Source organism: Mesoplodon densirostris, chromosome 1 (genome assembly GCF_025265405.1).
Source record: "Mesoplodon densirostris isolate mMesDen1 chromosome 1, mMesDen1 primary haplotype, whole genome shotgun sequence".
In the NCBI taxonomy this organism is placed as follows: Eukaryota; Metazoa; Chordata; class Mammalia; order Artiodactyla; family Ziphiidae; genus Mesoplodon; species Mesoplodon densirostris.
In genome coordinates, this window is record NC_082661.1 from 142123185 (window position 1) to 142135793 (window position 12609).

Below are 12609 nucleotides of genomic sequence, written 5' to 3' on the forward strand. Positions count from 1 at the left end.
TAAATCAATAAATGTGGTAATTTCCTCACAAATATATTTAGCAAACTGAGAGTAACTGTCCCAATTCTAATAGGAGATCGTGTCAAAGCCAGTGATCTCTTGAGAACAGAGGAGGAAACAATTCTAGACGATTCTTAAAAGAGTACATTTCCTAAAGCACCAATTTCAAATTATTCATGGAAATTCTTATAAGTATCTTCAAGGACTGTCTTCAAATAAAAGAAAGCCATGATGGATGTATTTAATTTATATGTGCTGCAGGACTTTTAGGAAACATCTATCACAAGATCATTTTGGTAAATTGAGGGTGTAAGCTGCATGCATAATCACACATACACACAGAGAAATGATGGCAGATTACATGGACTCTCACTCAGCTCCAAAAACATTCAACCAGTGTTTTTTCATGTACCTTGACAATAAAAAAAAAAAAAAAATATGTAATTGTTTCCTGAAGGAATCATTAGGTATTGAGTGGAAGCTAAAATTCTCCACAGAAAACAAAAACTAAAGACAGATGAAATACGTAATTTGTGATAGGGAGAAAATAAAGTCAATAAAGACAGTTTGAGCCAAAGGTATCAAAGTCAATCAAAGGAAATCAAAGAGTATGTCCAAAACACAAAAGGGACAAGCTAAGATATTAAAGAGAAAAAGGAGCAGTACTCAAAAAATAATGAAGTTGGTATCATTATTAGCAATGAGGTAGAGTATGGACAAGTCACAGAAATCAAGACAGTAACTGGATATTGACCCATTATTTAAATTAAGCAAACTCAACTCTCCCCTCACCAACAAAATAAGCAAATGGACTTGAACAATTAGGAAACTATTAAAATTTAGGGGCATTCACAAAATTAGATGAGGAAAATAATAATTATAAGCTGATGGTTTAGCAAATCCTGATGATGTGTACGTTGTCATAAGACAAGAATTTATATTATTTATCATTGCATCCACATCATGTAGTACAATGGCCAGCACATTCTAGGTGCTGAATTCACTTGAATAAATAAGTGATCAATAAATAATATAATTCCAGAAAGCAATACCGCATGTAAGGTTTTTTATTAGTATCTTATTACAACTTTTAAAGTTCTTTCTTTTGTACTCAATATCCCATGTTTTACATGAGTTGTATAGACTAGTGAGATGTATAGACCAAAAATTATTATTGCCAATGACTTTTTAAAAAGAGAAAAAGCAAGTCAGTAACAGGCAGAGCCAGAAATAAAAATCCAGGTTTCCTGACTCATGGACTATCACCATGAAATAATAAGATAATATGAAGAATTCCATTTGTTTATAGATGCTATCCTACCTGTATTCTGCCACCCACAAAGTTGAGAAAGAGAACAAATCTTAGAGCAAACTGTGTTTGAAATATAAATAGACTTCCTTGTTTAAAAAATTTCTCACAGGAGTAAATAAAAAAGACAAAGCATGAGAGGAAAGTAGTCTGACAAACAATATCTATGGACAAGAAATACTAAGGGAGTTAGGAAAAATTAGAGGGGTTTGTCGATGACAACCATAAGATGTTGCCAGTAAAGTTAGCAAATGTTCTTCCAAGTAGCACATAAAGAGAAAATAGTGTAGAACCTTTCTCTTTCTACATAACTCTACTGAGAAAATATATGAAATAATGTTTTTACCATTGTCAGTTCTTTTCTTGTAAAATGAAAGGAGGGACCAGCACCTGTTTCTTAGATTTTATGTGTATAACCTACTGCTTCTCTAATCCTGTACTCTCTCTCTCTCCCAGCTTCTCTACTGAAGTTGCAGTACAAGTCTTATATCAATGAACAGCACAGTTCAAGAAAGAAATAAAGATTGGAGGGAAGGGGAGGGGAAGGAAAGAAAAAGAGAGACAGAAAAGGAAAAAAGAATTTACTGGTTTTCTAGACCTCAATATTTATTTTCATAGAAATACCAAAACATACTTAATTTTAATATATTTTTTATGGGAGAATCAAGAGTCAGCCCACCTTCTTCTTGTGAACTTGCTATTGCCATTGTATAAGACAACCAGGACAGGCAATTTAATTATTTGAGCATTCTTGTCACCATCTCTCTGGAGAAAAAATAAAAAGTGCTGAATTGCAGAACCCATGAATACTCCCACCAGAAAAAACACTGACTTTTAACCAACTCACTGCCACTAGGATAGAACTGAGTTAGAGAAAGTTCAGAAGATAACAGAATTGATTATACTGTTGACTTAAAAGAATAAAGAAGCAAAACCGACCCTTTATGTATAGATTCCTACAGTAGTTTTCCCTCCTACAGCACAAATAGATTTCAAATAGCAGAATGTAAACCTTAATAAGCAAATGCTCCCACAACCATCCAATGCTCATAATGTGTTCAGAAAGATTACCGAGGAAGGGAAAAAAAAAAACCGAAGCTAGAAGGAAAGTGATTTATTTCTTTTAAGATTTGGAAAATTTAGCAATAATGTAAGGGCCATCATTAAGAAGACTATTTAGTGATGCCTATGAAAGTAGAATGGGTTGTAAAAGCATGATAAGGCCCAGAAAAGCATGACGTTTTGACTGAGACATGTGAAAAGCCAGTTGTCCATCAGGCATTTTTATCAGTGGTTTTTCTCATGTATAAGACCACACTAATCCAATTCAGTTATTCTTATTTTTTCATATTTACATTTTCCTCCTTTGGGGGAAGATGGAAACTTACAATGAGTGATAACTATAAGCTTGGGGGGACTTCCCTGGTGGTCCAGTGGTAAAGAATCCACCTTCCAATGTAGGGGACGTGGGTTCGATCTCTGGTCAGGGAACTAAGATCCCACATGCCACAGGGCAACTAAGCCCACGTGCCACAACTACTGAGCTTGCATGCCTCAAGGAGAGAGCCCACGTGCAGCAAACTACAGAGCCCACACGCCCTGAAGCCTGAGCACCACAACTAGAGAGAAGCAACGAAGTGACCCCGCGCCACAACGAAAGATCCCGTGGGCTGCAACTAAGACCCAACACAGCCAAAAAAATAAGGAAAATAAATAAATAAATGAATAATAAATATTTTTAAAAAAAGGAATAAGTTTGGGGAGGGGAAGGAAAGAAAGCTGCATTCCCAAAGTATCTTCTGTGAGACATCAGCTCTGTAAATATACCATGGATGGGGGAAAGTAATTAAAGTCAAATAAGTTTGGAAACACTGCATACCATTGGGCCCTATGGAGATCTATAGTCCACAAGAGTAAATCAAAGGCTCTGAGAAGTCCTGCACTAAAAATCTTATTTAAGTATGTTTGATCTAACACTTGTCAAATTTTTTGACACAGAACCTCTTTTGTATATTAAAACTAACATACCCTACCAATCTAGTATACCACACGCACAGTTTGAGAAATACTGAGCTAAAGAGTTTTTGAGATATAGAACTTGCCAATGTTTGTGGAGAAGAATTTGTCTAGCTTTTTACTCTTTCCAGTAGCTAGCTTCCACATGATTTTTATGGTGTGATAGACTTAGAAGAGTGAATGTCAATTTAATCAATTATAAGGCATGTTAGAAATAAACTGTAGCCTTTTAAATGTCCCTGGATAATATTAACTTGATTATAAAGCAATATAACATTATAATAGGAGAAAATGTAAGTTTATTTTATTATGTTTGAAACAAACTACAGGGAATTTAGAGTTTTACATGAACTATGTTTGTTAATACAGAAATTTCATCAGAAGAAAGTTAGGCAACAGCACTTATATCATCATTTGCTAGTTCTGAGGGCATAGCATTAGAGTCCTCATTTATTAATGAGAAACTGATGACAATTAATTCATCACTACATTTCTAGACTCTCAATTGCTCACTAACTTCCTTTGATTATATTATAGAACCTAGAGAAATCTAGAAGGTCCATGAAACCTAACCAAGGTGTATGTAGGCTGTTATCCAAGAATGCCTGGGAATCTGTATGGCAAGGTGGAAATTCTGTTAGGAGGAAGTAGGGGACTGTAATAGCTGACACTGGCATAATTAGCTACCAATCTGGAAAAAAAACAAAGCTGAAACCCAACCCCATACCATGTACATAAACAAAACCTTAATATACCAACTATCTAAGTCTAAAAAAAGAAATAATTTTAAAATTAGAAGAATTTTAGGATAATATCTGAATAATCTTGGGATAGGGAAGAACTTCTTAAGCAAGGGAGGAAACTTAGAAGTCCAAGAGTAAATGTTAAACACATTTGACCACATAAAGAATTTAGAATTTTACATGGAAAAATAGGTCAAGAAGCAAAATATAAAGATAAATGATGAACTTGGGGAAATATCTGCAACAACACACAGAATATATACAGGGCTAATACCCTTATAGAAAGAAACAAAGGGAAAAAAAAAGAAACTAAGAGAAAAAAAATCCAGCAAAAGTCTTGGGCCTCCCTGGTGGCGCGGTGGTTGAGAGTCCGCCTGCCGATGCAGGGGATACGGGTTCGTGCCCCGATCTGGGAGGATCCCATATGCCGCGGAGCGGCTGGGCCCGTGAGCCATGGCCGCTGGGCCTGCGCGTCCGGAGCCTGTGCTCTGCAACAGGAGAGGCCACAACAGTGAGAGGCCCGCATACCGCAAAAAGAAAAAAAAAAAAAAAAAAGTCTAGAGGACTGCAAATGGCTAATAAACATGAAATGTGCTCCATCTCACTAGTAACTAGGAAATGTGAATTATATTCATAATAGCACTTTTTCACAAATGGCAATTTGTGAATGGTAAAAGAGGGGTACTAACCGGAATGAAAGGAAACAACATTCTTCTATATTTTTGGTGGATATGTGGATGGTGGAAGCATTGTACCTAAGGATGCGCTAGCCTTTTTGAAAGTTATTTACAATGTTTATTCAAATGAAAAATACATTTTTATTTTCTCCCGATATTTCAGTTTTGAAAAATATGCTCTATTAAAGACAAAAGCACTGGTAGGTAAGAATAGCTATACGTGGATGTTTAATATAGCATTGTTGGCAATAACAATAAAAGTGAGAAACATATAAAAGCCTATCAGTAGGAAAGGAAACTTACAAGATTATGAAGCCATTTATTAAATCATCTGGTTCTATGTCTGTTGATCTGAGGGGTATCCATGACTCACTAAAGTGTAAGTTTTAGGAAGGCAGTAAGTTATCCATCTTGCTAATCATCACATTCCCAGTGTCTAGAACACTGCTTGGCACATAGAGATATGCAATGACTAGTTTTGAATGGACATAGTTTTAAACAAAAAATAACTGTGAAGAACATATATTATTTCAGTTTTATAAAAATATAACCACAGGGGTATACATACATACATGTATTTGTATACATATATACATATATTTTTATGTATATATACACATACGTACATACATGGATACATATGTACCCATGGAAATGGGGATACAAACATACATCCTTGGCTGTTAGCATTAGCATTCTATTTAAAGAGATGGAAAGCAACTTTCCCGTTACAAAGGCTTCTATTTTTTTTTACTTGTTATAAAAAGAGTGATTTACATTAGTAAGTTTTTACTAATATAATTAACAAAAAACTCTAAAGGAAAAAGTCTAGAAAGCTTATTAAAGACAACTGATAAGAGATAATATAAAAAGGACAATTCAAATTATATTCTTCATGGATCTTTTTTTGCTAGCACCATTGGATCCCACAGCCTTGCAAAGACTAATTTAAACAAAGAATGATCTAAACCGCAGAGCTGATGAGTAAATGTCTGGTTGCTACTATACATTTATCAGGACACCTATTAAGGTAAGCAAATGTGCAGGAAAATAAAAATATAGATAATCCATCGTAGATAACACACAAAGAGAGCCAACAAGGCTGTGCAAATGGATCTTTGTTCTCTCCATTCATCTTTGCTGTTAATTACGTGGCTGAAGATTGAAAATGAGTTGTTGGTGTCTCACTTGCTGGCAGTACTCTAGCCACTGTGGAGAAAGGAAACACAACATGCTGAGACTACCTTAGCACAGAGAAAAGGGGTAAGATGAGGGAGACAGTCTTGGCTGATTATCTGTTGCTCACTGCAGAGATGAAAGACATGTTTGGAAGAAAGTCAAAGAGAGCAGGAATAAACAGGCAACTAAGACATTTGGAACCTCTTTAAAAAAAAAGAACTTGGTGACACAGTTCTTGGATAAAATAGCTATTAAACAGGGAAATGTTACTTGTCCCATAGAATATTGAATCATTTTAAGAAAAACTGAAAGCAGTACAATGACTCCATCTCAGAAAGAATATACGCAGATTTTCAAACATTTTAGAGACAATATATTTGGAATCCAATTTTTTGTCTTAGTGCCAAAGGGATGGAATTAATTTGTTCTAATTAAAGATCTCAAAAAGATCACTGCCACTTTACTCCAGTAAAAAACTTGTCATAAAAATACCAATTAGGAGTAAAAGTTGAAGTGTATCATTTCTTTATAATGTTTTTTATTTTATTAATAAATTAATATTATTAATGTCATTCATTTTTTCCAAGAAGATGACATGAGGATTTATGCTGCACTTTGAAACATTCTGCTTTCATCTTAGGAGGAACCCAGTTTAAGCTTTGATACACGTATGCTTGATCGTGGGCTTCTAGCCAAGGTGCACCTAATTAATCAGAAGATCAAATGTGTGCTCAGTGGGAGACACAACTACGAAACCACAGGTGATAGCCAACGGCTCCATTTAATAAAGGGTTCACAAACAGAGTGCTGTGCTGGGACTCCTGTCACCTGTGTTTGGCTCTTCTGCCATTTTGTCACTGACATGAGAACAGTTACTTTGTCATAAAGAGATCCCAAGCTTCTCGTTACACTGCAGTTTAACTCTATGCTTTAGAGCAATTCCATAACATGTTGCATGATGTAAAATCTGTTTGCTTAGTTTTTTGTTGTGGTTTCTATTGCTGAATTTATTACTGGTTTGTCCCGAGAACATAAAAACCTATGATTCTGTTAGGTAGATAGGCACTGTTGATCGTTAAGGGCACAGATTTTAAAATGAGATGGAACTGGAGTCGATAATAATAAATTAGCCCTGCTAATTATTAGTTTTGTGATATTAGAGAAATTATTCTCTCTAAACTTTTTATTCATCTACAAAATGGGAAGAATAAGATCTACCTTATAAGTTGCTCTCCTTATAGAATAGTATATAAAATAATATATAGAAAGTAATTGTGTATACAAAAAGCATTCAACAAATGGTAATAAAAAATTGGAAATGGGGCAGTAAAGAGGAGAAGAGTCATGAATTTTCTCTAAATGAGGGTTTAAGAAAGTCCAAGCATTGTAAACACATTTTTTACCATGGATTAATTTCCCAAAGTCATAATCCCCTAACAGTCCCAAAGGACCTATTTCTCAATCCTAAATCTTAAATGCATGGAAAGGTTTGACAGATCTGGAAAAATAAGCAGGCGCTTTTAAGTGATTACTCTTTCAAGTGTTTGATTTGGTGTACAGTTATTTTGATATCTATTTTCATTCAATTAGGAAAAGTTATAGTGATAGAAGAAATAGAAATGAGAGAATGTGAATTGTCATCCCCTATTGAAAACTGGTAAAGGTCTAACTGATATCAAAAAGACAACAAATTCTAAGAAAAACGGTACTAAAACTAAACTTGTCCTTAGCTGCTTGTCAGAGGGAATGGTACTCTGCTTTGTTGCTGTATACATTATGGATAAGAAATACCTGGGACTGAATTCGGACTCCACCAGGACTATAGCTAAGTCATTTAACCTTTCTGTGCCTCAGTTTCCACACTGTGGAAGCAAAGCTATAAGAATACCTGCCTCATTTGAGTGGGCCATAGAATCTGCAGGTTTAGTCATCTCCTTGACAATTTTTATGCACAATGAAGTTTAAAAAGCACTGCTGTAAAGTAATGCTTCTAAGAATATCAATAAAACGGCAAAAAAAAATATTTCTAACACCCAAAGTAAGTGAGTTTATGTGGCTTCACTGAATCATTATCCTGGGTATACATAGTAGCTAGATCCTTTATCACAAATAGGCAACCTTGGCATATACAATATGCTTTATGGTGTGTGTGTGTGTGTGTGTGTGTGTGTGTGTCTGTGTGTGTGTGTGTGTGTCTGTGTGTGTCCAGCAAGATGAAAGAAGGAAATAGGGAGGAAAGAAAGAAAATACCCACACGAGTCAAAGCAGATTTTTCCATTAAGTGTCTGTTGGCTGTAACTGCATGATAACACTTGTGAATATGATACTAATGATGCAGTTGCCTAATAGGCTCAACACAAATAATGCAGAAAATTACAAATAATGCAGACTCAATTACCACTGAATGCAGGCAAAAGGCAATCAAAGATACAACACGCTTCATTCCATGTTATCCCTATTCCTTCTACTCAGTTAAGATAGGCCTAGAGCTAGAAAATTCCCTTTTCCAATTATTTTCTATGTCCTCTCAAAGGCATACTTCTCCCCTAGGTTCTTTGACTCATCCCAATATCAGAGCCAATAGTTATTTGTATAATGTTTATATAGCCCAATCCCTATCGTGGAGGAGACAAAAACAGCCATACTGGGTTTGGGGAAGGAAATTAAGCTGTCCTGCATGCTTTCTAGAGGTGAGGTTTGATATTAGGAGTTTTTCATACATATTCTCTCATTTTATCTTCATGATTACCCTATAAGGTACATATTATTATCTCCATTTAAGGACAGGAAGCTGGAAGCTCAAAGAGATCAAGAAACTTGAACAAGTTACTTAGGCTCATAAATGACACAGTGGGATTCAAGACAGATTTATCTGATTTCTATAATTCATGCATTTTTGACTACCAGGAATAAAGCCAGGCCTATTAAAATAGACAGAGTTCTTAGTTCCAAGCAACAAAACCAGACTTGGCAGACATAGTAGATAAGGAATTTACTAAAAGACTATTGGGCAGTTCACAGCATCAATGAGAGAGCCAGAGAACCACAATGGAATTTTCCAGATGGGTAGTGTTTCACCACATCACAGAACTCGTCCAGTAAGGAAACAGCCACCATAGAGCTGACATGGACTCTAGATGCTAAGGATGCCCACTACCATGGATGCCCTGGGAACTCAGGCTCACTGTTGTCACCATTACTCCCAAAGAGCATTCCCCACAATCCCTGCTTCTCTGCATGACTAAGCTTATAATTATTTAGGTCTTGCTTTACACAGTCTCATTAATGTATTTTGTATGCATTATTGCATTTATTCCCCACAAGGGCTCTATGGGGGTACACTTTCATTATCCTCAATTTCCAGACAAAGAACTGAGCTTCAGATAGGTTAAGCGATTTGCCCAAGATCACAAAGCCAGTAGGTGGTAGTGCCACTTAACTCCCATTTGTTGGTGACACTCTTTAGTTAAAGGTTCACCATGTTTTTGGAATTACAAAAACCTGAGTTCAAATCCTGGCTGTTCAAATCCCTACTCTGAGGGGAAAAAAAAGTCTGGCACTATGCATCTAATTGGTGGAGACTAGGTCATATGGTCATGCCCTAGGTTTGAGAGAGGCTGGGAGAGCTAGTACCTGGCATTTTCATCTTTGGTGGGAGACTGGCTCTGCCTCTCAACTGTGCTCATGGGAATCACAAACACAGAAAGTGGGTTGAAATGTGGACAACTGGAAAAAATGGCAAATGTCTAACACAATCTATCTTTTGGTTGCCCAACACCAATAGATTGTCTTTTTTCCATATTTACATACCCACTTCCTAATTTTTTTCCCTCAAACATACTGCGACTGTTATATAACCAAAAAATATACTCATCAGCTATCTACACCAAAATTATCAATTACTGTATCCAGAGTCAAGTCCAGAATCACTGGGTAGTATCCACTCCTCATCTTGGTTTATTTGGTCACATTATTCTATAACCCATGGGCTTGACTGCATAGTTAACCACTATCAACACACACTTTATAGAAGATTGGGAGAAAGGGAGTGAGAATGATGGGAAATTTTGTTCAAGAAAAATATGCTGTATAAGCCAGGAGAGACTAGGTTATACTACAGTGATAAACCCCAAACCTCAGTGGTTCCAATAACATTTATTTCTTACCCATACTACATGTCTACTGTGAGTTAGCTACAACTCTCTCCCCATGGTCTGTACTTTGAAACCCATGTTGGTGGATCTATAATACTGCTGATCTAATGGCAAAAGGAAAAGAGGATACAGAGAGCGATTCACTGACTTAAATTTCTACTAAGAGTAATTCATACCACCTCTGCTCACTTTCCACTCACTACAGATATTAAATAGTTAAGACTGAAGTTAGTGGAGTGGAAAAATATAATATATATTCTCTCCTTAGAGAGAAGTAGCAAGTATTGGGGAACAATAACACAATCCATCAATACCTACAATTTTAAATTCTGGTCACAGCAAGGAACATGAGATGGATGTTCCTGCTCATGGTCACAAGGCCATAGATTGTTTTTATAACTTCTTTTACTCACCCCCCATTCTGTCATTGCTTTGCCTACAACCAGCACTTCAGATTGTTGGGATTCTTTAACTAGTAGACTTTAAATGACAATAATGAGAGGAACCACATGGGAAAGTATGGGTTCTCTCCATTCTTCCCTTACTCCCATTGGGCAGCTTCAACCTTGACAATCAGAATCAATCATCATGGCCAACACTATGCCCCTTTTCTGTCTATTCATCACCAGTGACTAATGTCTTAGCTTCCAAATTGTTGGAACCACAGTAGGAACCTCAAGTGGAAAGATTACCTGTGTGAGTAAAACTTCTCTAAACCAACCAAGTCCAGAGTCACTGGGACAATTAAGAAATTTTTAATAAGTGGACCAATTAGTCATGGTAAATTGATACACCCCTCCATCTTTTCCTCCTTGGGTCTAGTTCTGGGTATTCTGGCTACTGAAGAAACAACTCCATGTATTGGTCACTGATTTAGTGGACAAAATACAATTATAGAACAGTACCTTAAACTTATAAGATGTCATCTCCTAGATAGTCCTATAACTATATCTCCAATAGTCTAGTTAATGGTTCTGGATGATGGGGGAACATACTAAGACTATGAATATCATAGATGTTAGCCTACTGTTTTACATCTTTCACTGTGAATAATTACTTACTGAAAAGAGTATGGCTTTGTTCTTTTACTGTAATGCAGCTCCCTGGTGAGAAGCAGTTTTTATTGTAGTAATACTGTACAAAGTATTAAGGAAGCTTATGGATGTTGGAAGAACATGTCAGAATAGGAAGAAAAATAAAAAACCACAACATGTATCAAAGGGACCTAGCACTTCCCCTTAATGATAACAGGACCACCTAGGACATATCAGGGACTCAGAATTTCACTCGGACACTAACAGTAAAAATAGTCAAGTCATATTTTATGAAGGGCAATCAATCTTGCTGATTTCATGCATAGCCACCATCTTCTTCACTCATGGGAACTTTTCCAAAACCTATTAAAAAAGTATATCAGATCTCTCTTTTGGTGGAACCAGGCTTCGGAGCTCCCTTCCAAGATGGCCGAAGACAATTCTCCATACAAGGCCGTGGCAACAAAGTGTAGACGCAGCCGCACCAAATTCACAGAAGAGCAATTGAAAATCCTCATCAATGCATTCAACAAAAAACCTTACCCGGGTTATGCCTTCAAACAAAGACTTGCTTTGGAAGTCAACACTGAAGAGTCTAGGATCCAGATATGGTTTCAGAATCGAAGAGCTAGGCACAGGTTCCCGAAAAGACCTGAGAAGAACTTAGACTTAAGACAAGACCGAGCTTACCCTGAAGAGAACATTCAAGGTGTGAGAGACAGACGATGTCGTACCAGCTACACTTCTTCCCAAGTACAAACTCTCATGAATGCATTCATGGAAAACCCTTATCCTGGGATTGATTCCAGACAGCAACTTGCTGAAGATATTGGGGTTCCAGAGTCAAGAGTCCAGATTTGGTTTCAAAACCGAAGATCTAGACTCTGTATCCGGAAAAAAAGAGAACCCGAAGAAGCTTCAGCCCAAAGACAAAACCAGGGACAAGATCTCTGAGATGGGCACATTCAAGGTTTACAGAATGGCACTCCCTAGTGACTGTTTTATTTCCCTGGAGCCAGAACAAGGTGAACAGAGAGACAAATTCAGTGTATTTGATGTCATCAGCCTGGACTCCAGATCAGTTCTCTTCCTGGCAACATAACCTTCCAAACATACCTTCACCTTCTTCTTCATCTTCTGGAGATGGTAAACAGGACTTCAGGACTCAGAGGCAGATGATACAAAGTACCACACAGCCCTAGTGACTGAATCTAGATTCAGAGTTCAACAGATCTCGAGGACAATGAAAATAAACTTATTAATACCATTTTTATGGTCATACAAATAAATGACCGATTCAAGTATAAATCATCAAAACATATGTGGTGTTGTGACCGATCAACTGTGCTGATGTACTGAAGCCTCCATAAAAACCCAGAAGGATGGGGTTCAGAGCTTCTGGGTTAGTGAACGCATGGCGGAGAGGAAAGCGATGTACTTGAAGAGGGCAGGGAAGCTCAGAGCCTCTTCTCACATACCTCGCCCTATGTAACCATC

At 36.8% G+C, this 12609-nt stretch overlaps 1 protein-coding gene across 1 annotated transcript; it reads left to right on the forward strand.

Moving 5' to 3' along the window:
• Window positions 1-11538: 11538 nt before the first annotated feature.
• Window positions 11539-12066, forward strand: LOC132484350 (double homeobox protein A-like). The gene has a single exon (XM_060090813.1). The coding sequence runs from the start codon at window positions 11539-11541 to the stop codon at window positions 12064-12066; it is 528 nt and encodes a 175-aa protein (XP_059946796.1).
• The last annotated feature ends 543 nt before the right edge of the window (window positions 12067-12609 follow it).

Coding starts and splice junctions, on each gene's coding strand:
- LOC132484350 (XM_060090813.1), top strand. CDS start 11,539: ATGGCCGAAGACAATTCTCCATACAAGGCCGTGGCAACAAAGTGTAGA.